At 41.7% G+C, this 27,547-nt stretch overlaps 3 protein-coding genes across 6 annotated transcripts; 1 reads left to right on the top strand and 2 right to left on the bottom strand.

Moving 5' to 3' along the window:
- Positions 1 to 798: 798 nt before the first annotated feature.
- On the bottom strand, positions 799 to 8,734 carry LOC129826411 (uracil-DNA glycosylase-like). Of its 2 annotated transcripts, XM_055887119.1 has the most exons (7): positions 8,512 to 8,734; positions 7,750 to 7,956; positions 7,567 to 7,662; positions 7,295 to 7,392; positions 4,260 to 4,348; positions 1,618 to 1,796; positions 799 to 1,507 (listed from the first exon to the last, which is right to left on the bottom strand). In XM_055887119.1, the coding sequence occupies exons 1-7, from the start codon at positions 8,605 to 8,607 to the stop codon at positions 1,367 to 1,369; spliced, it is 906 nt and encodes a 301-aa protein (XP_055743094.1). In that variant the 5' UTR covers positions 8,608 to 8,734; the 3' UTR covers positions 799 to 1,366. The 2 variants fall into 2 exon arrangements, with proteins under 2 accessions (XP_055743094.1, XP_055743093.1); XM_055887118.1 differs by lacking the exon at positions 8,512 to 8,734 and having other exon boundaries at positions 7,750 to 8,159.
- alkbh2 (alkB homolog 2, alpha-ketoglutarate dependent dioxygenase) lies at positions 8,172 to 11,605 on the top strand. Its single transcript, XM_055887120.1, has 4 exons — positions 8,172 to 8,334; positions 9,727 to 10,016; positions 10,103 to 10,301; positions 10,564 to 11,605. Exons 2-4 carry the CDS (start codon positions 9,743 to 9,745, stop codon positions 10,871 to 10,873), a joined length of 783 nt encoding a protein of 260 aa, XP_055743095.1. The 5' UTR covers positions 8,172 to 8,334; positions 9,727 to 9,742; the 3' UTR covers positions 10,874 to 11,605.
- On the bottom strand, positions 11,019 to 21,153 carry LOC129826410 (ubiquitin carboxyl-terminal hydrolase 30-like). 3 transcript variants are annotated; one of them, XM_055887115.1, is made up of 13 exons: positions 21,020 to 21,153; positions 20,296 to 20,405; positions 20,002 to 20,184; positions 19,714 to 19,817; positions 15,400 to 15,498; positions 15,222 to 15,267; positions 15,044 to 15,138; positions 14,871 to 14,930; positions 14,554 to 14,640; positions 14,358 to 14,438; positions 12,795 to 13,017; positions 12,433 to 12,538; positions 11,019 to 12,293 (listed from the first exon to the last, which is right to left on the bottom strand). In XM_055887115.1, the coding sequence occupies exons 1-13, from the start codon at positions 21,088 to 21,090 to the stop codon at positions 12,050 to 12,052; spliced, it is 1,509 nt and encodes a 502-aa protein (XP_055743090.1). In that variant the 5' UTR covers positions 21,091 to 21,153; the 3' UTR covers positions 11,019 to 12,049. The 3 variants fall into 3 exon arrangements, with proteins under 3 accessions (XP_055743090.1, XP_055743092.1, XP_055743091.1); XM_055887117.1 differs by having other exon boundaries at positions 21,033 to 21,124; XM_055887116.1 differs by lacking the exon at positions 21,020 to 21,153 and adding an exon at positions 20,521 to 21,013.
- Positions 21,154 to 27,547: the final 6,394 nt, after the last annotated feature.

Below are 27,547 nucleotides of genomic sequence, written 5' to 3'. Positions count from 1 at the left end.
TGGCTTCAAAACAGCACCCCATGTACGTCCTCTAGTGTATATATAAATCATTGGTATGGCCAGTGGCCACTCAAGGTCTGGAACGTAACCTGACAGTGGGCGGATTCGATTACGCTAAACTGTCCCATGTAAGGCACGTGACAGTGAAAGTGAAGAAGCCCCTTCCCATATAAAACACTAATCTGCACCGCTCGGCCATTTTGTCAACAAGTGTTCATTGCAAAGACAGATAAAGCGATGAGTTTTGCATTTGAAAACAGAATCCGACTCATTATTCCACATTATTTTGCCAACGTCGCTGTGGGCTTTGTATTTATTAGGGATCCCCATTAGTCTTCCTGGGGTCCAAACATATTAAAACACTTACATATAAAATTGGGCACCAGGCTCAAGCCCGGTTCCAAAACAAATGCAATCAACTTCCACCCGGTGCAAAACACCCAAGCAATCGAACCCCCCCCACCCTCACTTCATGCAGCACATTACTTAAAAAAATAAAATAAAACCTTAATCATGTCATCAACTTAGAGCATCGTTTCCCAAACTCGGTTATGGCGACCCCAAGGGATGCACGTTTAATTTTTTGCCCGAGCACTACACAGCTGATTGAAATATATCAAAATTTTATGAATAGTTGATTATTTTATAAATCAGCTCTGTATTGCTAGGGCAAAAACCAGAACATGCACCCCACGGAGTCCCCAGGACTGATTTTGGGAAACCCTGACAGAGGCATCAACCCCAGAGGAAACATTCTAAATAGATTCTTCATATTGATTACAGTATCACAAAACAGCCTTGAATAACAGTACGTTTATTTTGAAAGTAGAAAAGCATAATACAAAATGTACTAAAAACCAAGAACAGAATAATTACATATTTACAAACCAGCCACATTTAGCTCAGGGTTTCCCAAACAGTCCTGGGGTTTGTAAAAAAAAATCTGATTCAAATAACCAGCTCATCAAGCTTTGATTATTTGAATCAGCTGTGTGGTGGTAAGGCAAAACCCAAATGTACACCGAGAGGTGGGGCCAGGACTGAGTTTGGGAAACCTTTATGTAGCTGCTATGTTTTGACATACCAAAGTGATACTTGTTGATGAGGTATTACTTAGCTTGAATGTAGATCAAATCCAATTACATTTTAAAGGGTGCAAACTGCAAACCAGAGTGAAAATTATAATCTGCCAATAAAGGAATATAGTATGGCCTTGCCCACCGCAGTAAACATTTACACACATGTCACCCAGATATTTGATAACAAAAATAATACCATAAGCTTATGGTTTGGTAACAGTAGTGATGAATCTAGTTAGTTGCATTTTGGAATCGCCACCGTGAAAATAAGGCTGTGGGGGGACATCTCAAAGTGCCTTCCAGTCTATGGGCTCCTTCCCTGATTTCTCCAGCAACTCATTGGTCTTGGAAAAGTGCTTGCATCCGAAGAACCCTCGATGAGCAGATAAAGGGGAGGGGTGTACAGTGGGAAGAACATGGTGACGTTTCTACAGAGGATAAAGACAAAAGACCATTAAGCTGAGGTCAGTGGATTGTGTCAAGAATAGAAAAGTGTTTGTTTCACTATTAATACAATATTAAATTACATTTAACCAACCCTATCAATAGCTGCTCCCTTCTTCTGAGCATAGGCCCCCCACAGCATGAAGACGAGGCCCTCCCGGTTGGAGCTGAGCCACTGCACCACAGCGTCAGTGAAGGTTTCCCAGCCCTTGTCTTTGTGAGAGTTGGCCTGGTGCGCTCTGACGGTCAGCACAGCATTGAGCAACAAGACACCTGGAAAGAGAATCATTGTGCCAGTTGGCTCCTGATAACTGCACATCAAGGCATTGAAGTTCATCAATGCCCAATCCATACTTCAATATACTTGTTCTGATTATCTGCATTATCCTGAATAGTGCCTGCATTCATGACAGTCCTAAGACATTGCACCAGGAGTCTATGATATTTATACTGTATGTCTATAGCCAAACTTGCTAGACCAGGGGTGCCAAACTTAGGGCTGGCGTATATTGCCAAAATATCATATCACAACAAATTGGGACGGTATTTGATGTTTTGGAATAATAAAAAGTTCTACATTTCCTTTATGAGTAGTGCATGACCCTAAGGTGGCAACACATACATTCTAAGAGATGTCAATGGGGCTTTCTCCATTATGATTGATTTGAACAGTGTAAAACAAACTTGAACCAAAAATAATTCAGCATTTTCATCCATTTCTGCATTTCCTGCACTCATTTGAGATCATTTCCACATTGGTTTGCATGATATGGACCAAACAATCTAGGCCTTAGTTTTAACTAAATATTGCAATTGCAATTTGACTAGCAATTTACATCAAAACCCTTGGGTGAACTGTTGGAATGGAAATAGAATGAGGAGTTATTGTGACAGGGTAGTAACCAATGTGTTGGTCAGTGTTTCATTGGGCACCCTATAATCTTTGACTACATTAAATGTTTTTTTCGTTGCTACTTCTATTCATTTGGACGTGACATGGCGACAAATTTCAAGAACCATTTCAACAGTTTTCTACTACAGCGGATGAAGGACCGGAAAGAGCATGGAGATGTGGAAATGGACAGCAGGAAGAAGGAAAGGAGTGGAGAAGGAAGCGGTATGGTGAAGAAGATTGACATCAAGTACAAAAAGCAAAAAAACGTACCCGAGTAGCTCAGAAATTTTACCTGACGAGAGAATTAATTACATGCGGTGGCAGGTGTTGTGAAGACCATCGAGGTCGAGCCTTGTCCCAATGATGATAAAGATCATTGTGGCCCAGTGAGTGAGATTGCAGTGAGATTGAGAGAATGGATCCTTGTCTTCTGGCTGATCCATATGTGGTGTCAGGTTGGGTGGAGAAGAGTTTGGGGACTGTTGAATCTGTGAAAGTACCTTGAAGTGGACTCAATGCTTTTTTGTGTGTTGTCCGTCCAGAAGGACCGGGCGCTCCGCACCACGGGAAAAGAGCAGGGCATCGCTAAAAGGAGTGATAAGTGGAATCGCGTTAAGTGTTGAGGATCAACTGAAATGGAAGATTCCTGGTGTCTGTGACGACCACCATTTGGTGCGAAGCACACCCGGTGGAGAGCGTGGTGAAACAGAAGACACGGTCTGTCCTGCTGAATTTTGATGCAGTCCTTACACGACAAAGTCAAGTTAGGATGTGTCAGTTATCCTCTGAGAGCTTTTGTCCCGAACCGATCACAGTGTTGTAGGTGCCAAGCTTATGGTCATGTCGCAGCAATGTGTAGGAGGGAGATTCCTAGAGAAGTGTGCAGGAGGGCATGAGACAAAGGAATGTGTAATATCGGTGGAAAAAGCTATGTGTGTTAATGTTGCTGGAGATCAGAAGTCCGGTGAAAGAAAGCCAGGTCGAGGTTGACTGGGTCAGAGTAGTACAGAAGGTGTCTTATGTTGAGGCTGTGAAGGGAGTAGTACAGGAAGATGGGTCCAGGGCGAGTGATCCTAACAGGTTCCCTGAGAGTAAGCGGAGGCCAATGGAGAGTAATAGAAATAACATGTACTTCAGTAAGATTGGCTTCTTAGCATTCATAGCCATGGTTATTAACTGTCCTGCAGAAATGGAATGTCAACCACAGAATATAGATGTTGTGGTGGCAGCTGCAGGGAAGTACTTCGTTGCACAAGATTTTACTGCAGAGGAGTTACAAAGTGTGTTGAATGATAGTGTCCCAACCTCCCAGGCTGCCAGCCTGGTGTAGCATCCAGTGGTCTCGTGGTCGAGCAAAAACAACTGCGCTCCTTGAGCGACAGGGGGCAGGGCTTGGTCTGTGTGGAAAGCGGAATGAGAGAGGAGAGAGACGACTCAAGTAGTGGAGTAAACTATAAAAACGGACGCTACACACGGTGGAGTAGCATCTCACATTTCCCAAACAATATTCATAGAAAAAAGAATTACATTGAAATTACTTTATATAATGTTAAGTGAAACCCAAACCGGTCCATGCATCAATACCGGTATATTGTAAAATACAGTATACCGCCCAGCCCTAGTCAAACTCAATTCCTCAAGGGCTGTCTCTCTGCTGGCTTTCTTTATTTGCTTTCAATTAGTGTCCACTTAAGACCTAGACAACCAGGCAAGGAGAGTTCCTAACTAATCAATGACTTTAACTGATCAATAAGGTAGAAGGGAGGAACGTAAACTTGCAGACATTATGCCCTCGAGAACTGGAGTTCGACACGTGTGCTAGACTATTGCGCGTACAGTACCTTGTTTAGCCCACCCAGTTAAATCTCCATGTCCAGGGTGCTGGAAGCCCTCAATATCAGACGCCAATTCTTTGTACATATTCAACAAGCTGAAAAAAAAGAAGAGGCTCTACATTTGACGATGCGGTAACTGTGTCAATGATATGAAAAACTAAATCCAATACAGTACCGAATAAAAAAGGTTAAAAAAGCTAAATGTCCTTCACATAGATAAATGTACAGTGCCTTCAGAAAGTGTTCACACCCCTTGACTTTCTCCACATTTTGCCGTTACAGCCTGAATTAAAACATTTATTAAATGTAGATTTTGTTTTACACTGGCCTACATACAATACCCCATAATGTCAAAGTGGAATTATGTTTTTCGATTCATTTATCTTTTACAAATGAAAAGCTGAAATGTCTTGAGTCAATAAGTATTCTACTCCTTTGTTAAGGCAAGCCTAAATAAGTTCAGGAAAAAAATGTGCTTAACAAGTCACATAATAAGTTAAATGCCCTCACTGTGTGCAATAAAAGTGTTTAACATGATTTTTTGAATGACTACGTCATCTCTGTATCTCACATACAATTACCTAAAGTCCCTCAGTCGAGCAGTGAATGTCAAACAGATTCAACCACAAAGACCAGGGAGGTTTTCCAATGCCTCACAAAGGGCCCCTATTGGTAGACATTGAATATCCTTAGAGAATGGTGAAGTTATTAAGTACACTTTGGATGGTGTATCAATAACAGTTGGTTGGTGGCACCTTAATTGGGGAGGACAGACTCGTGGTAATGGCTGGAGCAGAATTAGTGGAATGGTATCAAATACATAGAACACATAGTTTCCATGTGTTTGAAGCCATTCCATTTACTCCGTTATTATGAGTCATCCTCCCCTCAGCAGCCTCCACTGGTATCAATACACCCAGTCACTACAAAGTCACTAACTCAATTGCCCGGAGAGGAAGGAAACCGCTCAGGGATTTCACCATGAGGCCAATAGGGACTTTAAAACAGTTAAAAGAGACTAAAGGCTGTGATAGGAGAAAACTGAAGATGAATAAACATTGTAGTTACTCCACAATACTAACCTAATTAAACAGTGAAAAGAAAGAAGCCTGCACAGAATAAAAATATTCCAAAACATTTATCCTGTTTGCAATAAGGCACTAAAGTAAAACGGGAAAAAAATTGGCAAAGAAATTAACTTTATGTCACGTATACAAAGTGTTATGTTTGGGGCAAATCCAACACAACCATGGCCTAAAATTAACACCCGCCACCTGCCAAATGTGGGTAGATTTTGGCATTGGTGTGTAAGATGTCTATTTCACCAACCACGTTGACAGATGGTCAGGGCTCAACAGTTCGAGCATTTCACTCACATGTGAATAAAAAGTCAAGTATGATCACATTTATAGTAAAATAAATGGTGCAGTAGCTGTCTTCAAAGTATTTCTGTCGTTTTGTTTCATAGTTGGTAAATTAAATCGCACAAAGCCAAAGAAAGACGAATCCTATATAGCCTATTCCACCTCACACTGCCTGGCTGGGGGCTGTGCACATGTAAAGAGCTGAGAGAAAGATTCATTTTTACACCTCGATCACACCGACAACGTCATTGCATTTTGGTACACCAGAAGTACATTCATTTCCAATGGAACACTGCATTTGCCTTGCAGCATTGCGTTGCAGAGGCAGTTGCAGTGCGTTGTGCACACGTTGAACGTATGCGTCAAACTGTATGTGTAGATGGCTTGACAGAAATGGTAGCAGAAGGTGAATGTTGAAATTTTGTTGCACACATATCCAGATGATTCTGCGTACTATTTTGAGCAATGACGCTATCGGTGTCATTAATGCGTTAGAAGAGCTGCGCACATGTATAAAAGCTGGTCTAATTTACTTGAAAAGAAAGTCTACTGAAGTTAGACTTTGAACTTGTGTTTCTTGGCTATTTACATTGTTTTGTTTACCAGCTAGGTTGTTTTTCTATGTTTGAGTTTCAACTGCTAGGGAAGAGAAGATAACACTGCTACTAGTCAGACTCAATCTCACAGGCACAAACACGACTGGAGCTACCACAGTAACCTCTCGCATTTAAAGGGGTAGGTGACATTTGTCATATCATCTGTTATTTTGGTTAAAAGACAGGTCACAGGGCCTCCCGAGTGGCGCAGAGGTCTAAAGCACTTGAGGCACACAGTGCTTGAGGCGTCACTACAGACCTGGGTTCGATCCCAGGCCGTGACCGGGAGTCCCATAGGGTGGCACACAATTGGCCAGCGACGTCCAGGTTAGGGGAGGGTTTGGCCGGGGGGCTTTACTTGGCTCATTGCGCTCTAGCGACTCCTTGTGGCGGGCTGGGCGTCTGCAGGCTGACTTCAGTTGAATGGTGTTTCCTCCGACACATTGGTGTAGCTGGCTTCCGAGTTAAGCGGGCTGGTGTTAAGAAGCTCAGTTTGGCGAGTCATGTTTCGGGGGACGCATGATTCGACTTACGCCTTTCCCGAGCCTGTTGGGGAGTTGCAGCGACAAGACAGGATCGCAATTAGATATCAAGAAATTGAGGAGAAAAAGGGGGTAAAATAAAATAAGACATCCAGAAAGACTCACAGCTGTAGTCGCTGCCAAATGTGATTGATTCTAACATGACCAAGGGGGTTGAATACCTTACTTTAGACCTCTGCGCCACTCAGGAGGCCCTGTGACCTGAGTCTTTTAACCAAAATAACAGATGATATGACAAATGTTACCTACCCCTTTAAATGCGAGAGGTTACTGTGGTAGCTCCAGTTGTGTTTGTGCCTGTGAGATTGAGTCTAATCAAGATAGGGTTTTATTTTCCATATTTTCTTTTACAGATGTTAGAATTTTTCTTCCACATTGACATTCAAGTATTTTGTGTAGATCATTGACAAAAAATACACTTAAAATACATTTCTAAAAGGCACTGTATGTATTACACCATACATTTTATTGCAGGAAACATATTCCCCTTGCCTGGATATGTTCAACATGGTCTACAACGTAATAATACTGTAGGCTACCTGGGTGGAGGTGGGATAGGTCTCTGCACACTGAAGCATAATCCATGGGCTTGGTTTGAACCGTGATATGGGTCCTGACCGAGGACTACAACCTTGACCTGTACCAAGGAGAAATGGCTCTGATCATTATGGGCAGTGCAGTGGTTCTTCCCCCTGGAAATAACTTGTACAGCCTAACCTTATGAGTTGGCTCATACTGTACATTAGAGGGTTTCTGCCCCTTAATATGAAAAACTGTACATGTGCCATTGTTGTCAAAAACCTAAACTTACATCGTGGATGTCACACATCTGTGTCCAGGTGAAAACATGCTGAGGGGGTGGGTAGACAGTGTTCAGTTTCCTCTCTCCATCAACGAAAGACATCAACTGAAACAGTAAGGAGCGAAGGGTTTGGATTATGCACATTTCTGATAATCTGTACGATGTAGCTATGTGTGGGTAGACTCATCTTACGTTTTTGAAATAAGGCTTTCCAAACTCAGAGACCAAACTCTTTCGCCAACTCTCCCCAAATTCATCCGGTGTGTTACTTGCGCACAGTTTCTCCAACGCTGCTTGCTTGTTTTTGGCGATTCGGGCCAGCAGTTCTGGACACACTGGAGAAGAGGATGACTCCGTCGTTCCGTTGCCTGATCGCTTCAGCTTCTTCACCCGTCCAACCTTGGTATATTGAGCAAAATGCAAGGTTGGTGAAACACGTGTGGCTGTTAATGGTGCAGTTAAAAAAAATATTGGAGAACGTCGCAAATATGGTACATTCATTGCAAGCATTTTAGTTAGCTAGCAACATGTTCTAAATCTGCTACGAAACTTGAGCAAATTTCCTAAACACTGACGCCAGTGACGCCACCCCCTGTGATCGCTGATGGTAAAGATATCGCGGGATTTGTGTGTTACGGTCAAAGATGGTTAAGACTACTGGTTTGAAACCCATGTTGTATGGTCTTTTCAGTGTTATCACATAAAATATAACAATTGAATCAATGATTTTGTTAGTTAGCAAGCAGATTATTGTAATAACAGCGTCAAGACAACAAGGTACGTGCTGGTGAAACTATATAACCTGATTTCAATGTGTATACATGCAACTTTAGGTTAAAAGTTGTAATGTACAGAATGTTAGCTACTTAAAATAGTTACACAATTGCACCGGTTTGTACTCATGCAGCTCGCGTGCAAACAATTATTATAAATTAATAGTACGCTAATTCTCACATGTTCTTGGGCATCCTCTCTCTCATGTTCCCCTCCCGAAGCTCTCTTCTTCAAAATGGGCGGAAAAAAAGAATTGATAGTTTTCTGCCCTATCATTTTAGTAACCTTGATTAATTTGGTAGTAGTTGACTTAGAGCTTGCTTTCCTTATTGTTCAGCAGCACTAACACAGTCCCGCTTGTTTTGAACCACTTCTCTGACAGAACATTTCCCGCCAACTTGCGATGACGTATTGCTAAGGTGAATGCGCAGGGATTCAGTCATAGTATGGTCGGCGCTATCCAACATTGTCTCAGAGCATTTAGTATTATTCTGTACGTAGATTTGGAGACACCCTATTTAGTATGATATATACTAATTTGTGGCTGTCCATCACCCATTTCTTATGATATGTTACAAATTACAATTCGTATTATATGTTATGAATTTGCAAAACGTACAATATGTTATACATTTGCAAAACGTGTTAAATGTTACGAATTTGCAAAAACTGCAATGTTATGTTAGCTAGGCTAGGGTTAGGGTTAAGTTTAGGAGTTAGGTTAAAGGTTAGCTAAAATGGTCAAGGTTAAGGGAAGGGTTAGCTAACATGCTAAAAAGTAGTTAAAAAGTTGCTAATTAGCTCACATGCTAAAGATGTCCGTGATGAGAGTTGAACGCACGCTAGATGTTCACATTATACGCCAACCCATTCACCAAGACCAACCATTGAAGTTTAAATTTAAAATGGTTAAGGCAGTGTTTACCAAACTCGGTCCTGGGGACCCCAGGGGGTGCACGTTTTGATAATAAGTTGATTATTTGAATCAGCTGTGTTGCTATGGCAACAACAATAAAGTGCACCCCTTGGGGTCCCCAGGACCAGGTTTGGGAAACGCTGGGTAAGGGTAGAGGTTAAGGAAAGGGTTAGGGTTTAAGGATAGGGACGTCCCAAGGATCCCGTGTGGCACTGTCCATCATAGTGTGCATTTTGTACCTGTTTACGTCAATGGTTATAGTTCAATGTTCATAGCAAGGTTAACAAGGTATTAAACTTTAATGGCCAAGTATAGTGATATGTTGTAAACTTTCCACTCATGTATTTAGTAATTAATTATCCTATGCTATACGTTTATCTGTAGGCCTATTCCTTCTGTTATCCGTACTCCTGTGTTCTCTTTTCATTCTTGGTCTTGGACATTATTACAATAAAGTTTTCTCATGTTGGTGAGCACAGAGCAAGAAGGTGGCTGATGGATACATTTGTGAGTCAAACCAGGAAGCGCTATATTGATGGGACAACAGATGAACAGAGAGAACCTGTGTGGAAAAAATGTAAAGAAGAAGAATGCAATCAGGGGATTGTAAAGGAGGATGTGAAGGAGGATGCCTATTTGACTGAGTTCTCTAAGTCTTGGCAGAAGATTGAAGCAGAGGGACTGGACTGTGACTATGCTCTACTCTTTCCTAAAGAGGAAGCAGACTGCCTCTACACACAGCTGGAGGAGGAGGTAGTCTACCTCACAGGTATACAATTGTCACACTCAATTCAGTGACAGTTCAGATACATTTTTTTCTTGGTATGTAGATGAGCCATTCTTATTTTGTTACAGGAGATAAAACAAAGATTCAGGTGTTTGGGAAGGTCTACAATGTCCCCAGAAAACAGGCGACTTGTGGGGACGCAGGACTAACATACACCTATTCTGGAGTGAGTCTTCAGGCTAGCCCGTGGACTCCAACCTTGGAGTACATTCGTGATGCTGTTACAAAGGCGACAGGGCAAACCTTCAACTTCGTCCTGATTAACAGGTGAGTCTGTCTACGCTGCTATAGAAGATTCTACATCTACAGGGGTGTATTCATTACGTCTTGCAAGGGAAACAGTTTACCGTTTAAGAACCAAATAGAAGCAAATGGAGCAAAACAGGGAGGGACCTACTTGAATTTGTCCAATAGAAACTCTAGTTTTCATTGCAAAACGTTTTGTTTGGAATAAACAGTTTCGGTGTAATAAATACACTCTAGGACTGTTGGACTGTGATTACATTGTAGCTGCTCCTGGTTTTCTCAGGTACAAAGATGGACATGATCACATGGGTGAGCACCGTGATGATGAGCGGGAACTGGACCCCCTCTGTTCCATCGCCTCCGTATCCCTGGGGGCGGTCCGGGACTTTGTCTTCAGACATAGGGAGTCACGGGGAAAACAGTGCCGACGGCAGATCAACCCAGTGAAGCTGGAACTGGCCCATGGAAGCCTGCTCCTCATGAACTCTCCCACAAACACCCACTGGTGCCACAGCCTGCCAGCCCGCAAGAGGGTCCTCACACCCCGCATCAACCTTACCTTCAGACGCATCCTCCAAGACGGCAAGAAATGAGGGTCAGACATGGTCCGTTGGGAGTCTCACTTCATTGTGGCTGACGTCACGGGACGTACTATCTAACCACTGTCCCCACTGCAATATTGATTCAACTAGTTTTTGAATTTGTTCATTGTCCAATTCATAAAAATCAGTCATGTGGTAACTCTTTACTTATAGATTCTTTATTTTCATAATTGTATCTATGAAAACAATCAACTTCTTCACAGATCTCACACACACAAATCTTCAAAATATACATTAGTGCAAATTGATCAGAAAATGGGTAAGAGGGATATTTAGAGGTTGCATCCTAATTCAATACTAGGAGAGTAAATGGCAGTTTTTAAAACACAACTGGTATGCTTGTTGAGCATTACACTTAGATTGTGTAGTTGTACACACTGCCACCACAACTTTAAACACTGTGGTAAATTTGTTACATTGCTATCAATTCCAATGCTCTATAAAAGAGTTGTAAAACTATCATGTTGCTTCAATATCATTTAGGAACAAAAATAACAATATACACATTAGCTTGATACCATGAGATCTTGTGCAACAACTGCAGAAATGATTCTACATGAAAGTAAATGGTCTGCAGACATGTGGAGCTAGACTACAATCCAAACCACCTGCATGTTATTACAGTATTCTGAATTTGTTACACGTAGAAAAATGTAATATACAGCAGCTTATATACAATGTCAATTGAAACATTGCATTATTTTAATTAAACCTACATTAAGATATGAGTGATTATTTCCAGACTGAAATAGCTGAAGACAGTGATTACATATCAAGTACCTCCACATTTCCTAATCTAGTAACACCCATTTAGCCTAAAACATCTTGGTTGAAGTAATGCAAATCTTTTGTGAAACGACTACCAGTATTCTGAGATGTTTTTGAGAACAGTCCAATCATTCCTACAGGTAGGCAATCTCTGGGATCTAAAAGGCAGTGCCTCCTAAATCACTGTAAAAGAAGAGGGGGACATTCATGATTTTAATATGACAGGAGGTCAAGGTAGAGCAGCATAATCTTTTGTACTGTTAAAGCACAATCCTACAGGTAAGCCATTGGGGGCTGGAGAATTACACTTCTGAGGGGTGTTTTCTGTGGCACACATGGCTGTGGTGGTATGGGTTGGCAGGGGAGTAGGTGTCCAGTTTGGCTCAGTGCTCCGGGGCTCTACTCCAACAGTAGACGGAGCCGTCTCACCCGCTCATAGAAGAGTAGGTAGGCGTTGGAGGACAGCACCTCCTGTAGACTGGCCTTGCGTACAGAGTCATCTGAAACCCACAGCCACTGGGAGCTGAATGGAGAGGGGCTGCGGGGCGAGGGAGGGCAGCGGCGGTAAGTGACAAAGTGTCCTGAGTTCATGTCACCATGGTGAACCAACACAGCCATCAGTTGAAAGTAGTATTCTGAGGAGCTATGGAGAGACATGGTGTATTCAACAGTGTTATCAGAGTACACACTATAATTCCAAGACAATTTATCTGATTTTGTATAATTGGTTCTTCTCTTTATTGATATAAAAAGGCTGTTTAAGATGATCAGGTTGTGTTTACCTGTAGTCATATGTGAGGTTGACCTGTGGGTTCAACCCAGGAGAATGGAGAAAGACAGACGAACAGGTTCCATTGGACAGAGGCTTGTTGTTATGGTGTTCTATATCTGAAAATAAGTAGAATACAGTATGATCTTAGTGTTGTACAAGGCCTTTCAAGGGTCTGTAAAACAACAATTACATTATGAGAGTAATCTGGAGTATCTGTCCTCAAACAAATCCCAAATATTCTAAGGCCAATTTCTAAGAACCCACTAAGAACAATCATGACAGTTCTCAGTCCTCTCAAGCTGAAAGGGTGATAAGAGGTCATAAGACAAGCAATTTAGTCCCAGGAAGACAATTTAAGTGATTTCACCGTACCTTTGCCATTGGGAGGAGTCTTATCTGCAGCAACTCCTGAATCCTCTGCTTTAATGGTTTTGGGAGTACAGTTGATGCGCTGGAGCCTCTGAATGGTTGTGCGGTGTTTGTAGCGGTCCATAGACAGGTACTCTGAGATCTGGACATGTTCCTGTCTCTTTATGGGCGTACCCTCATTAGACCATGTCAGTCTCTGCAGGTGAATACAGAGACACTGTGGGAGCTGGAGGGAGGAGTCACACAAACACACACCGTCATATACCTGTATGTCACATAACCGAGGACAAGGATATGCTGAAGCCAGACACAAATGCATCTGATAGTGATGTGTGCAGGGGGATACCAGTAAAGCAGTAAAACCATTTAGTACACAGCAATTGTTTCACATATCATCAAGTAGGTCACAATAGGTAGGTTTCCATGTGAATATTCTAAAATCTGCATAAAGAAAATATGTACATTTTCCCACCAAACTGACTTGTTGCAGATAAATCATTGTGTGATGTAGTGCACACAAAATGTACTTTTTTGCTTACGTTTCATGATGTTTTCTCCCTCTCCCCATCTCTCTCCCTCTCTACCCCACCTGCTGTCTCGACCACTAAATACTTGGCTATGAAAAGCCAACTGACATTTACTCCTGAGGTGCTGACCTGTTGCACTCTCTACAACCACTGATTATTTTTTGACCCTATGGGTCATATATGAACGTTTGAACATCTTGAAGATCAATCTGGCCTTAATTGCCATAAACTCTTATCTCCACCCAGCACAGCCAGAAGAGGACTGGCCACCACTCAGAGCCTGGTTCCTCTAGGTTTTTTCCTAGGTTCCTGCCTTTCTAGGGAGTTTTTCCTAGCCAACGTGCTTCTACATCTACATTGCTTGCTCTTTAGGGTTTTAGGCTGGGTTTCTGTATAAGCACTTTGTTAAAGTCCAATGTGTTTCCATTGCATTTTCAACTACCGAAAATTCGACCCTGTATATTTATTGGAAAGGAGCATCAAGCTCATCACCGTGCACTTTCACCACCCTGTGAAGTTCATAACTTGTTTCATCTGCACTGCACAAAAGGCCAAATGCAGTAACTTACTTTTTCTGTCTAGACAGGATACTCCATGATATATTCTGATCAACTGGCTCGTTCTTGTGTCAAGAAACTAAATGCCAACATTAAAATCAGATAATATACCTGGCCATTACAACAGATTAAACATTTTTGACCAAATTCGTAGTTACTGCGTTTTGCCTTTGTAGGGCAGCGTAACCTAATAAATTGCATGGTTTCCTGAGTCGTAGTGGGAGGACCACACACCATATTATTGTGTGACTCAAAGTTAACTTCGATTTGGTTATCTAGTCAATATTTGCACATAAAGGACGTTTCCACTGCCATTTCTTGTATAATTAATTTTACCAAAACAAAAAGATCCCACCATGTTGAACGAACAAATGTTGGAATTTCTAAAATTGTGCCGAAACTTCCTGTGTCTATCACAGCAATTTCTGTATACGTTTTGACTTTACTTGCATAAAAACATGGTTAGTGGGAAAGACCATTACCTTTCCCAGTTTAAGCTGTTTGATGAAGGTTGTCCTCTGGCTTTCCAGGACATGCCCATTCACTAAGGCGCCTTGTTGAAGCTGACAGGAGAGAAGATGTCAAAACAAGGTTAATTCTAAAGCTCCAAAATAACATACCAATAGGTTCACAGAAGTACAGTTCCATTTTCTTAACCAGCCAAGTGAAGACTAGTACCTTGGTGCAGTTTTCACACTCCACCTCTTTAATGGTCTCGGAAGAGATGAAATGCTGGAGACAGTGATCCAGAGAGATAGGCCAGCCCTAAGGGAAATATACTCAGCACATTGCATATACTGTAGCTCACAAGCTATTATTTTACATACATTCGTGTAGAACAGGGTTACCTGAACTCGTGCAAGCTTTTGCTCCTGCAACCTTGGTGTACACATATCAATGATATTTGTACCACCAGTGGTACAAGGAAAACCTTCACCTGAATGATATGAAGGTTTCCATCATGTATTTTTTCTCCCGTCACCCATTCTGCTTACCCATTGCGGCGAAGGGATGGATAAGGAGAGGCTGTCGAAAGAGTCATATCGCACTGGGCTCTGCGAACAAGAAAATGAATTAATAGCACAAACAAACCACTGATTTAATGACAGTACACTGCCAAATATCTGATATTCACGTGATATGAAAAATAAACAAATACATTAATCACCTGTTGTTCGCAATGCTTGCAAGCCATATTGCTTGTTAGGCGGCCATGGAAAGGATGTGGAAACTTCCAAGGACTTTGTAAAGGATGAAGAGGGCCTGGAAGAGCAAAAGTAGTTTTCCTATTTTCCCAAAACCTACTTCTCTAGTAAAATATTCCACACCACTATTTGCCTCCTTACCTCGACTCTTGCAGCTTAAGGTCTTATCATCTATATCTGGGAGACTCTGATGCCCAAAACAAAGGAACAGAAGTCAGAAGGCAAAACTACAATTAACTTACATCAAAAACACACTGTGCTGAAAGAGACTAAGCTTAGCAGGGCTGTGATTATTAAAGGAAGGGGAGTGACAACTTACCTCAAGGGACTGAATGTCAAAGAGGTGGGTGACTTTGGGCTGTCGGTCTCGCTCCTCCTCCAGGGAAGAGGTGAGGACATGGAAGAGCTCATGTGCATCCTAAGAAAAGTAAATAGGGACGAGAGATTAAACCAATATACCTTACACATTAGTCATATAGCACACGCTCTTATCCAAAGTGACGTAGTTAGTGCATTCATCTTAAGATACACAAAAGTATGTGGATACCCCTTCAAATTAATGGATCCAGCCATTTCAGCCACACCGTTGCCGACAGGTGTATAAAATTGAGCACACAGCCATGCAATCTCCATAGACAAACATTGGCAGTAGAATGTCCTTACTATAGAGCTCAGTGACTTTCAACGTGGCACTGTCAAAGGATGCCACCTTTCCAACAGGTCAGTTCGTCAAATTTCTGCCCTGCTAGAGCTGCCCCGGTCATCTGTAAGTGCTGTTATTGTGAAGTGGAAACGTCTAGGTGCAAAGGCTCAGCTGCGAAGTGGTAAGACACACAAGCTCACAGAAAAAGACCGCCGAGTGCTGGTAAGTCACAACACTCACTACTGAGTAGAGGTCGACCGATTATGATTTTTTAACGCCGATACCGATTATTGGAGGACCAAAAAAAGCCGATCCCGATTAAATCGCCCGATTTTTTTGTTATTTGTAATAATGACAATTACAACAATACTGAATGAACACTTATTTTAACTTAATATAATACATCAATGAAATCAATTTAGCCTCAAATAAATAATGAAACATGTTCAATTTGGTTTAAATAATGCAAAAACAAAGTGTTGGAGAAGAAAGTAAAAGTGCAATATGTGCCATGTAAAAAAGCTAACGTTTAAGTTCCTTGCTCAGAACATTTGAAAGCTGGTGGTTCCTTTTAACACGAGTCTTAATATTCCCAGGTAAGAAGTTTTAGGTTGTAGTTATTATAGGAATTATAGGACTATTTCTCTCTATACGATTTGTATTTCATATACCTTTGACTATTGGATGTTCTTATAGGCACTTTAGTATTGCCAGTGTAACAGTATAGCTTCCGTCCCTCGACTCGCCCCTACCTGGGCTCGAACCAGGAACACATCGACAACAGCCGAAGCATCGTTACCCATCGCTCCACAAAACTGTAAGTGCAGAGCAAGAGGGACAACTTCTCCAGGGTCTCAGCGCGAGTGACGTCATTGGTTACACCAGCCTAATCTCGGGAGTTGATTGGCTTGAAGTCAAACAACTCAATGCTTGAAGCATTGCGAAGAGCTGCTGGCAAACACACGAAAGTGCTGTTTGAATGAATGCGTACAAGCCTGCTGCTGCCTACCATCGCTCAGTCAGACTGCTCTATCAAATATCAAATCATAGACTTAATTATAACATAATAACACACAGAAATACGAGCCTTAGGTCATTAATATGGTCGAATCCGGAAACTATCATCTCGAAAACAAGACGTTTATTCTTTCAGTGAAATACGGAACCGTTAAGTATTTTATCTATGGTGGCATCCCTAAGTCTAAATATTGCTGTTACATTGTACAACCTTCAATGTTATGTCATAATTATGTAAAATTCTGGCAAATTAGTTTGCAACAAGCCAGGCGGCCCAAACTGTTGCATATACCCTGACTCTGCGTGCAATGAATGCAAGAGAAGTGACACAATTTCAACTGGTCAATATTGTCTGCTAACCCGGATTTCTGTTAGCTAAATATGCAGGTTTTAAAATATATACTTCTGTGTATTGATTTTAAGAAAGGCATTGATGTTTATGGTTAGGTACAGTCGTGCAACGATTGTGCTTTTTTCGTAAATACGCTTTTGTTAAATCATCCCCCGTTTGGCGAAGTTGGCTGTCTTTGTCAGGAAGAAATAGTCTTCACACAGTTCGCAACGAGCCAGGCGGCCCAAACTGCTGCATATACCCTGACTCTGTTGCAAGAGAAGTGACACAATTTCCCTAGTTAAAAGAAATTCATGTTAGCAGGCAATATTAACTAAATATGCAGGTTTAAAAATATATACTTGTGTTTTGATTTTAAGAAAGGCATTGATGTTTATGGTTAGGTACACGTTGGAGCAACAACAGTCCTTTTTCGCGAATGCGCACCGCATCGATTATATGCAACGCAGGAAACGCTAGATAAACTAGTAATATCATCAACCATGTGTAGTTAACTAGTGATTATGATTGATTGTTTTTTATAAGATAAGTTTAATGCTAGCTAGCAACTTACCTTGGCTTCTTACTGCATTCGCGTAACAGGTAGGCTCCTCGTGGAGTGCAATGTAAGGCAGGTGGTTAGAGCGTTGGACTAGTTAAACGTAAGGGTTAAGATTGAATCCCCGAGCCTACAAGGTAAAAACCTGTCGTTCTGCCCCTGAAAGCAGTTAACCCACCATTGAAAATAAGACTTGCCTAGTTAAATAAAGGTGTAAAAAAAATATATATATATTTGTTGGTGATGTGGATGCAAAGGAATTTGAAGCTCTCAACCTGCTCCACTACAGCCCCGTCGATGAGAATGGGGGCGTGTGCAGTCCTCCTTTACCTTTAGTTCACCATCTGGCAGTCCAACGGATAAATCTGGGTTTGGCAGATACCAGGAGAACGCTACCTGCCCCAATGCATAGTGCCAACTGTAAAGTTTGGTGGAGGAGGAATAATGGTCTGGGGCTGGTTTCATGGTTCGGGCTAGGCCGCTTAGTTCCAGTGAAGGGAAATCTAAACGCTACAGCATACAATGACATTCTAGACGGTTCTGTGCTTCCAAATTTGTGGCAACAGTTTGGGAAGTCCATTTCCTGTTTCAGCATGACAATGCCCCCGTGCACAAAGCGAGGTCCATACAGAAATGGTTTGTCGAGATCGGTGTGGAAGAACTTGACTGGCCTGCACCGAGCCCTGACCTCAACCTCATCCAAACACCTTTGGGATGAATTGGAACACCGACTGCGAGCCAGGCCTAATCGCCCAACACCAGTGCCCGACCGCACTAAAGCTCTTGTGGATGAATGGAGGCAAGTCCCTGCAGCAATGTTCCAACATTTAGTGGAGAGCCTTCCCAGAAGAGTGGAGGCTGTTGTAGCAGAAAATGGGGGAACCAACTCCATAACAATGCCCATGATTTTGGAATGAGATGTTCGACGAGCAGGTGTCCACATACTTTTGGTCATGTAGTGTAGGTAGGTGGGACGACCACATCTCAGTCATAGACTGAACAAAAATATAAAATGCAACATGTAAAGTGTTAGTTCCGTGTTTCATGAGCTGAAATAAAAAAATGCCAGAAATGTTCCATATGCACAAAAAGCTTATTCTCTCAAAATGTTGTACACACATTTGTTTCTGTTAGTGAGCATTTCTCCTTTGCCAAGAGAATCCATCCAACTGACAGGTGTGGTATATCAATAAGCTGATTAAACAGCATGATCATTACACAGGTGCACATTGTGCTGGTGTAACGGATGTGAAATGGCTAGCTAGTTAGCGGGTACGCGCTAGTAGCATTTCAATCAGTTAAGTCACTTGCTCTGAGACTTCAAGTAGGGTTGCCCCTTGCTCTGCAAGGGCCGCGGCTTTTGTGGAGCGATGGGTAACGCTGCTTCGTGGGTGACTGTTGTCGAAGTGTGCAGAGGGTCCCTGGTTCGCGCCCGTGTCGGGGCGAGGGGACGACGTAAAGTTACTACTGTTACACTGGGGACAATAAAAGGCGACTAAAATGTGCAGTTTGTCACACAACACAAGGCCAGATGTCTCAAGTTGAGGAAGCGTGCAATTGGCATGCTGACTGCAGGAATGTCCACCAGAACTGTTGCCAGAGAATTTCATGTTAATTTCTACCATAAGCTGCCTCCAAAATAATTTTAGAGAATTTGGCAGCAAGTCCAACCGGCCTCACAACCACAGACCACGTGTAACCACACCAGCCCAGGCCCTATACATCCGGCTTCTTCACCTGCGGGATCCTCTGGGGGGGTGGGCGCTGAAGAGTATTTCTGTCTGTAATAAAAACGTTTTCTGATTGGCTGGGCCTGGCTCCCCAGTGGGTGGTCCTATGCCCTCCCAGGCCCACCCATGGCTGTACCCCTGCCAAGTCATGTGAAATCCATAGGGGGATTTCTTGCTGCTCCATTGGAAAGTACCATGGTATTGTAGTGGATGTGAGCTTCGACTGGAAGGGCTTACTTTTAATTTGTTTTGAACGTGGAGCAGAATTCTTATGGGGAACAGATTTAAGACAATTTTGAGTTGAATGCTCTGAAAAAATGCTCACAAATGCTTAACAAGTAAGGATAACGTACCTGTTCCTCAAAGGAACTGATGTGCCACCTGTAGAGTCTGAGGACCTCCAGCAGACGCCCTGCATCCAGCACATCCTCCGCCCCAGTGTTGTCATTTGACAGTGCTGCAAATCAGAGAATGTACTGTCAGGGTGCATCCCATATGGTACCCTATATAGTGCATTACATGGGCCCTGGTCACAACTAGTGCACCATAGGGTATAGGATGCCATTTGGGTTGCACCATAGAGTCTAACAATTGAGTGAACAGGGATTCTGATTCCTTCTTCGCCCATCACCAAACACTACCTTGGAGAAGCTGCAGGAGAGTTGTGGAAAGTTTGGTGTCCTTCTCTGGCTCGCCCTCTGACACACCTTTGCGGATAGTGAACTCCTCCAGCCACTTGACGAAGGAAGGGCAGGCTGCCAGGCCCTGGAGCAGAGAGTTCATGAAGCAGGTGTTTCCCAGGTTCAGCAGGCCTGGTACCATGCCTATGGTGGATACTTTTGTTAGTATACAGTCAATGGCCCTCATAAACATCCCCCTACATAACATTAGTGATCCCATCTTTAACTGCCTACACAGACATTGGGCAAGCTTACCTTTCTTCCTTTTCTTGCTGTCTGTAATTGGACCCCATAGAACATATACTCCAGCAGCCATGGCAGCCGCTATTCCACCAATGACTCCCCAATTTTTCATAATTCTGTTCCTGAAAAATATTCCAAAGTGATACATATTATTGACAGTCTCACAGAAAAGTCTGAACTGTTGGGACATCAAATGCGTTTCCCTTCAGTTACTCTGAATATATTGTATGTCCATACCTAACAAACTCGAACGTATCCAAAGCAGCAGCGGACCCCAATTTAGCTCAATAAACCTGTTTACTAGATAATTCCTGGTTCATGTAAATCGAATTTCAATTGCCGAACATGACACAAGTTCGCCAGCCAACGACAGGCAGTCCTGTCGACTTGACAGACAGATCTGCCTATAAACGTTAGCTATTGTAGATTGCTCTTTTTCACATCCTCTACTACGACACAATACACAAAGACTTCTCTAAAACATGTTGGAATTTTGCTAACAGATGGTATGGTAATCCCATAAAAGTAGTCCGTCAAATCGTTAATTTCAGATTGATGCAGTCAGATCAACAGTACTCGATTGCTTTGGCGTCGTTTGTGTGTGCGCCACTTAAAAACGTCGTTCGAACTGCTCACTAAGAAAGAGCAAGCTCATTGACCACACTTCGCTAAACCCCGACACAATCACACATTTAATTCGCGAAATGAAAGGCCTTGTAAAACATTCAGGTCTGACCTGACAATGGTACCAGAGCACAGGAACTCCCGGATAAGCTTTTCAGATGTCGCTGGTCTGCACCACGGCATATTCTCGGAGCTAACGTAGAGGAACTTAAATTGTGAGTCTTTGGATATTTGACGGACCAAACACAGCTGTACAGGAAGTCATTTGTCGCAGACTTTTTATCTTATTTTTTTAATTAACAACAAATCAATACAGGAAGTACATGTGGGAATACAAGTATATATAAATAATATACAAAGGACAATTGGGCTAGGGGGTACAATAGCACATTACACAAGGCACTTAAGGGACATATATACACTTATTATTCTAACAGCTTTTTTGTTAGTAGAGTATTTAATTGTCTTAAAATACAGTTCAATTTCTTTTTGTAAGGTAAGAAAATGTCGTGTTTTGTTTGTAAATGTACATTTGTGAATATGAAATTTGTCCAAAAGAATAATGAAATGAATTACATAAAATGTTTCAGCTTATTTCTATCATAGGTAAAGAATCCAAGCAGTACATCTCTCCATGATAGTGTAAGATCTTCATAAATGTGTTCAATTATAAATCTACTGATGTCTTGCCACAGTTTTCTTACATTAATACAATGCCAAAAAAAGATGCAACACTGTTTCTGGGTGGTCATTACAAAAGGAACAATTTGAGTTGATGTTTTCCTTAAACTTCTTCATATAGTGGTTGGCAGGATAACATTTATGAATAATTTTAAAGGAAACTTCCTTCATTTTGTTAACAAGTAGGTATGTGTGTGGCAACATCCAAACTTTTTTCTAACAGATATTATCAATAAATCCATTCCAATAAGGCATGACATAAGGTATAGATAGATACAACATCCTGCTGAAACAAGGTTCGTATCGCTCTGTTGTTGACTGGACCAAAAGAGAAACAAATCTTTCCTACTGATGACTCAACTGGGTCAATGGAAGGTAGGCTCTGAGAATCAGATCTTGACACGTTCCTGAATAATAAAGCAACACCTGAGGGAATGGCATCTAAAACAATTGCAAAATCTTTAGGTGTTACAGGGACCTTGTAAAGTGATAAGAATTCCTTATGACTAAGTAAAAGACCCTCTGCATTTACCAGTTGGCTCACCAATAGGATATTATTTCAGAACCAATATTCTAAAAACAAAGAAGTATTTTATACAATATATCCCAATTATTCCATATATAATATCTGTGTGGAGAAAAATTATGCTTATAAATTAAGGACCATGACAAGAAAATCTGCCAATGAAAAGCAGAAAGTTTCACTGGAACTTTGTCAATATTATAATTGCAAACAAACATGAAGTTAAGGCCGCCAAAAGTAGAGAAGACATGATGAGGAATAAAATTCCACATAGAGTGGGTCTTCTTAGGAATTGTTCTATCCAATTGATCTTAAAAGTATTATTTAAGGTAGTAAAGTCCAGAAAATTCAGTCCACCATTCTCATAAGTGTTCATTACAACAGTTTTCCTAATGTAATGGCTACTGTTTCTCCACAGAAAGTTGAAAAGCATCTGGTCTATCTCCTTGCTTATTTTACTGTCAAAATATAAAGATAGAGCGCCATGTTAGTCTAGAGATACCTTCAGCCTTGGTTATTAGATAAGTCCCTCTGTAGCCATTGATTTAGCTTCTTCTGGGTTTTTTTTAATAAGAGGGTTAAAATTTAGTAAGCCTCTAGACTTCTGATCCTTTGTAATGGTTATGCCTAAATATGTAAGTTCTTATTTTACTGGAATACCATAATATGAGGGTGTCACACAATCTTTGACAGCCATGAGTTCACATTTATTAATGTTAAGATATAGACCAGACGCTTTGGAAAAGGATTGTATCACATTGATCGATATGGGAATTTGGTTAGCGTCTTTCAGAAAAAGTGTAGTATCGTCAGCCAGCTGGCTTATAATAATTTCTTTACCAGCTATGGAAATACCTTGTACAGGACTATTATTTAAAGAATTTGTAAGAAGTTGGGTGATTAATAAAAACAGGTACGGAGAGATAGGACAACCTTGCCTAATTCCTCTCTTTAACTCAAATCTAGGTGAGATGCCATATTTCAATTTGATAAAGCTGTTACCATTCGTATAGAGAGTCTTCATAGCCTTACAGAAAAAATCCCAGAAGCCAAGTCTCTCAAGGGAGTGGAAGAGGAATTTAGCTTTTCATGTTTGGTCACCTGTAATAACACCATCAATGTTTAACTTATGGATAGTGTTATTTGTAAAGTGAAATTTCTCAAGTCTAAAGAAATAGGATGAATTCTGTTCTCCCTCCTCAATCAATTTTTTCTAGATCTAATAAAGGCTCCTGCTTTTAATCTGTATATATTATCCAGTTTATTTTGTAACTCAATCAGTTCCATCTTCTCCTCCCCCGAGAGGACGGTTGGGGACCTCTGAGAAAGGGAAGTTATCTTAATGATCACCTTTTCCTCCTCATTTCTTCTGGTCTTAGCAAGATTACTACCATATTTTCTAAGGTATTTGGACACCTCAAATTTAAAGAGCTCCCTGTTCTTGCAATAAGATTTCCTTCACAAGCCCTCTCCCAAAAGTGTGAAAGCAGATCTTTCACCTTAAACTTAACTATATCATTATTTAATAAACTATTTAGCTTCCAGTAGGATGCTCTACCAAGGTTAGTATCAGGGGTAAATATTTTGATATCAATGTAAATGGCCCTATGGTCTGTGAGGGGAGTAGTACAACTATTTGTAGTAACACACTCACTAGCAATACATTTGGATATAAGCCACAAATCTATTCTGGATTGTCTGGAACCTGTTTTGTTACTCCAAGTGAATGATCTGTTGGCCGGAAACCTCTCTCTCCATATATACATAAGGTCAAACTTTTCCATAAAAAGTATTAAACCCAAATTCTGATTGGTTGGCCTACCTGGGGGCCATCCATCAGTTGAATTATCTATAGTAATGTTAAAGTCACCTCCTATCAATAACAACAAATTCTGAAATTTAGATAACCAATGAAGTATATGTTTCTCTATAGATTCAAGCAACTCATCATTCTCATGTTTGGTGTTTTACCCGTAGAAGTTTACAGTAATGAGTGTAATGTCATTGTAACTGATCACAAGACAAATAAAGTGACCAAAGGGGTCACATTCCGAGTGTAGAACATTACCACCAATGGTATTTTTCATTGTAGTGACACCAGCAGAGCGTTCAGATCCATGGGAAAGCCAAATCAGCTGAAATTGAGTGAGACTCTTGAAAAAAGCCAAAATCTGTTCGAAATTGTTTAGCAAATAAAAATAAGGCCTTGCGCTTCACATTGTTTCGTAACCCCCTAGCATTAAGAGAAACTATAGACAAAGACAAAACAACAAAGATTATATAAAAGTATAAACTGTAGTAGGATTAGTCAACAACGTAGGAGCAGTGAACGTAAACGATAAGGAACCGAGATCTGCACCATTTAAATCAATTTAAAGTGAAAATAGCTTATTCCATAAACTCTGAGCTAGATGTTATCCGGCTTTGAAATTCAACTCAACTGAAAATTATGTTCAAGACCAAACCAAGGGTTCTTTGTAGTAAGAGAGACTAAAACCCCTCCTTAGTGTAATCAGCAACTATTCTGAGACATAAAATATAAAATAATAATTTAAATAAAAGGGTACCTACTATTTTAAGTGCATATGAAAACTGATCATAACATGTTCCTAAGACCTCTATCATTTGGAAATAAGTATTAATAACTAAATAGAACAATAACCGTGTAAAGTAAGAGCAGACCTGTATGCCCTTTAAAACAGTATCTTAGTTACTGCATACATAAAAAATAAATGCAACTTCCAGTCTTCTTCGTAAGTTTGTAAACAAAATAGGCCTTCTGGTCATACAAGAACAAACTAATAAATTGAGGTACCTGAGTATTCCGAAAAATAGTAATCTGATGTTCCTTCTTTCTATGTCCTCCGGGCTGAGATGCTCGGCGAAACGCATACCATGGCTCTGAAGGAAGGCGTTCTTCCTAGCAGCTTTCCAGACAGCATCCCTGTAGTATCTGGCAGTGAAGATGATAATGATACCCCTTGGTCTTGAATCATTTTGCTGTTGCTTCATGCCGAGGCGATGACCAACGTCGATGGTATCACCAACTTTGTTCTTCTCTGCAGGCATAACTTCTTGGCAGATGCGGATAGCCTCCCCTCGCACATCCTCATTCTCCACCTCTGTCACGACGTAGAGTCTCAGGTTCCATCTTCTTGTGTATTGTTCCAGATCAGTGAGACATCTATGGTTGACATTGTTATTATTTTCCACCTTTTCCACACTTTCTTCAACTTTGCAGACTTCATCAGCACAAAATATTTAATTTAGTCACGCTTCAGGCGACATTTTGGGATTGGGGAAATCATATGACCCCGGAAGTAAGCCCAGCCAACGTGTTGTTGTGTGATGGTAGCTAGTTAAGATAGTAAACTCAGCAAAAAAATAAACGTCCTCTTACTGTCAACCGCGTTTATTTTCAGCAAACTTAACATGTGTAAATATTTGTATGAACATAACAAGATTCAACAACTGAGACATGAACTGAACAAGTTCCACAGATATGTGACTAACAGAAATGGAATAATGTGTCCCTGAACAAAAGGGAGGTCAAAATCACAAGTCACAGTCAGTATCTGGTGTGGCCACCAGCTGCATTAAGTACTGCAGTGCATCTCCTCCTCATGGACTGCTCCAGATTTGCCAGTTCTTGCTGTGAGATGTTACCCCACTCTTCCACCAAGGCACCTGCAAGTTCCCGGACATTTCTGGGGGGAATGGCCCTAGCCCTCACCCTCCAATCCAACAGGTCCTAGACGTGTTCATGGGATTGAGATCCGGGCTCTTCGCTGGCCATGGCAGAACACTGACATTCCTGTCTTGTAGGAAATCATGCACAGAACGAGCAGTATGGCTGGTGGCATTGTCATGCTGGAGGGTCTTGTCAGGATGAGCCTGCAAGAAGGGTACCACATGAGGGAGGAGGATGTCTTCCCTGTAACGCACAGTGTTAAGATTGCCTGCAATGACAGCAAGCTCAGTCCGATGATGCTGTGACACACCGTCCCAGACCATGACGGACCAAATCGATCCAGCTCCAGAGTACAGGCCTTGGTGTAACGCTCATTCCTTCGGCGATAAACACAAATCCGACCATCACCCCTGGTGAGACAAAACCGCGACTCGTCAGTGAAGAGCACTTTTTGCCAGTCCTGTCTTGTCCAGCAACGGTGGGTTTGTGCCCATAGACGACATTGTTGCCGGTGATGTCTGGTGAGGACCTGCCTTACAACAGGCCTACAAGCCCTCAGTCCAGCCTCTCAGCCTATGAGCAGGGACCCTGGGCATCTTTCTTTTGGTGTTTTTCAGAATTAGTTAGAAAGGTCTCTTTTGCGTCCTAAGTTTTCATAACTGTGACCTTAATTGCCTACCGTCTGTAAGCTGTTAGTGTCTTAACGACTGTTCCACAGGTGCATGTTCATTCATTGTTTATGGTTCAACAAGTGTAACCAATGTGAAATGGCTAGCTAGTTAGCGGTGGTGCGCGCTAATAGCCTTTCAAACGGTGACGTCACTCGCTTTGAGACCTTGAAGTAGTGGTTCCCCTTGCTCTGCAAGGGCCGCGGCTTTTGTGGAGCGATGGGTAACGATGCTTCGTGGGTGACTGTTGTTGATGTGTGCAGAGGGTCCCTGGTTCGCGCCCGGGTCGGGGCGAGGGGACGGACAAAAGTTAAACTGTTACACAAGCACGGGAAACAGTTTTTAAACCCTTCACAATGAAGATCTGTTTAGTTATTTTTTTTATTTTTTTTGAAAGACAGGGTCCTGAAAAAGGTATGTTTCTTTTTTTTGCTGAGTCTATGTCGTACTGCCGTGTACCTTAAGGCACCTCGTACGGTTCCCTACCGACCCACAACTCCATTGAGAGTGGATCATCAAAATACGCGGTAATGTTACCATGTTTAGCTAGAGCCTAAATGTCTGCTTATCGTTAGCCAACTTACTTGCTAGCTACACTACAGGGCCAAAAGTATGTGAACACCTGCACGTCGAACATCTCATTCCAAAATCATGAGGATTAATATGGAGTTTGTTCCCTCCCTTTCATATATAACAGCCACCACTCTTCTGGTAAGGCTTTCCACTAGATGTTGGAACATTGTTGCAGGGACTTGATTCCATTCAGCCACAAGTGCATTAGTGAGGTCTGGCACTGATGTTGGAGGATTAGGCCTGGCTCTCAGTCGGCGTTCCAATTCATCCCAAAGGTGTTTTGATGGGGTTGAGGTCAGGGCTCTGTGCAGGCCAATAAAGTTCTTCCACATCGACCTCGCTTTGTGCACGGCGGCATTGTCATGCTGAAACAGTAAAGGGCCTTACGCAAACTGTTGCCATAAATTTGGAGACACAGAACCGTTTATGAATTGGGTGTCGACATACTCTTGGCGATGCAGTGTATGTCCAAAGCACATACTGTAACTTGGTAAATATATTCAA

The sequence above is a fragment of the Salvelinus fontinalis genome, chromosome 28, assembly GCF_029448725.1.
Source record: "Salvelinus fontinalis isolate EN_2023a chromosome 28, ASM2944872v1, whole genome shotgun sequence".
NCBI classification, from domain to species: domain Eukaryota; kingdom Metazoa; phylum Chordata; class Actinopteri; order Salmoniformes; family Salmonidae; genus Salvelinus; species Salvelinus fontinalis.
This window is presented reverse-complemented; position numbering and strand designations above follow the sequence as displayed.

Coding starts and splice junctions, on each gene's coding strand:
- LOC129826410 (XM_055887115.1), bottom strand. CDS start 21,090: ATGCCGTGGTGCAGACCAGCGACATCTGAAAAGCTTATCCGGGAGTTC. Junction 13,018..14,357: donor AACAGCTTAAACTGGGAAAG/GTAATGGTCTTT, acceptor TCCTCCCTCCAG/CTCCCACAGTGTCTCTGTAT. Junction 12,294..12,432: donor AACCTCACATATGACTACAG/GTAAACACAACC, acceptor GTCTCTCCATAG/CTCCTCAGAATACTACTTTC.
- LOC129826411 (XM_055887118.1), bottom strand. CDS start 8,067: ATGCTTGCAATGAATGTACCATATTTGCGACGTTCTCCAATATTTTTT. Junction 7,393..7,566: donor AGATGTGTGACATCCACGAT/GTAAGTTTAGGT, acceptor TCCTTGGTACAG/GTCAAGGTTGTAGTCCTCGG. Junction 1,508..1,617: donor AGGGAGCAGCTATTGATAGG/GTTGGTTAAATG, acceptor TATCCTCTGTAG/AAACGTCACCATGTTCTTCC.
- alkbh2 (XM_055887120.1), top strand. CDS start 9,743: ATGGATACATTTGTGAGTCAAACCAGGAAGCGCTATATTGATGGGACA. Junction 10,017..10,102: donor GGAGGTAGTCTACCTCACAG/GTATACAATTGT, acceptor ATTTTGTTACAG/GAGATAAAACAAAGATTCAG. Junction 10,302..10,563: donor AACTTCGTCCTGATTAACAG/GTGAGTCTGTCT, acceptor TGGTTTTCTCAG/GTACAAAGATGGACATGATC.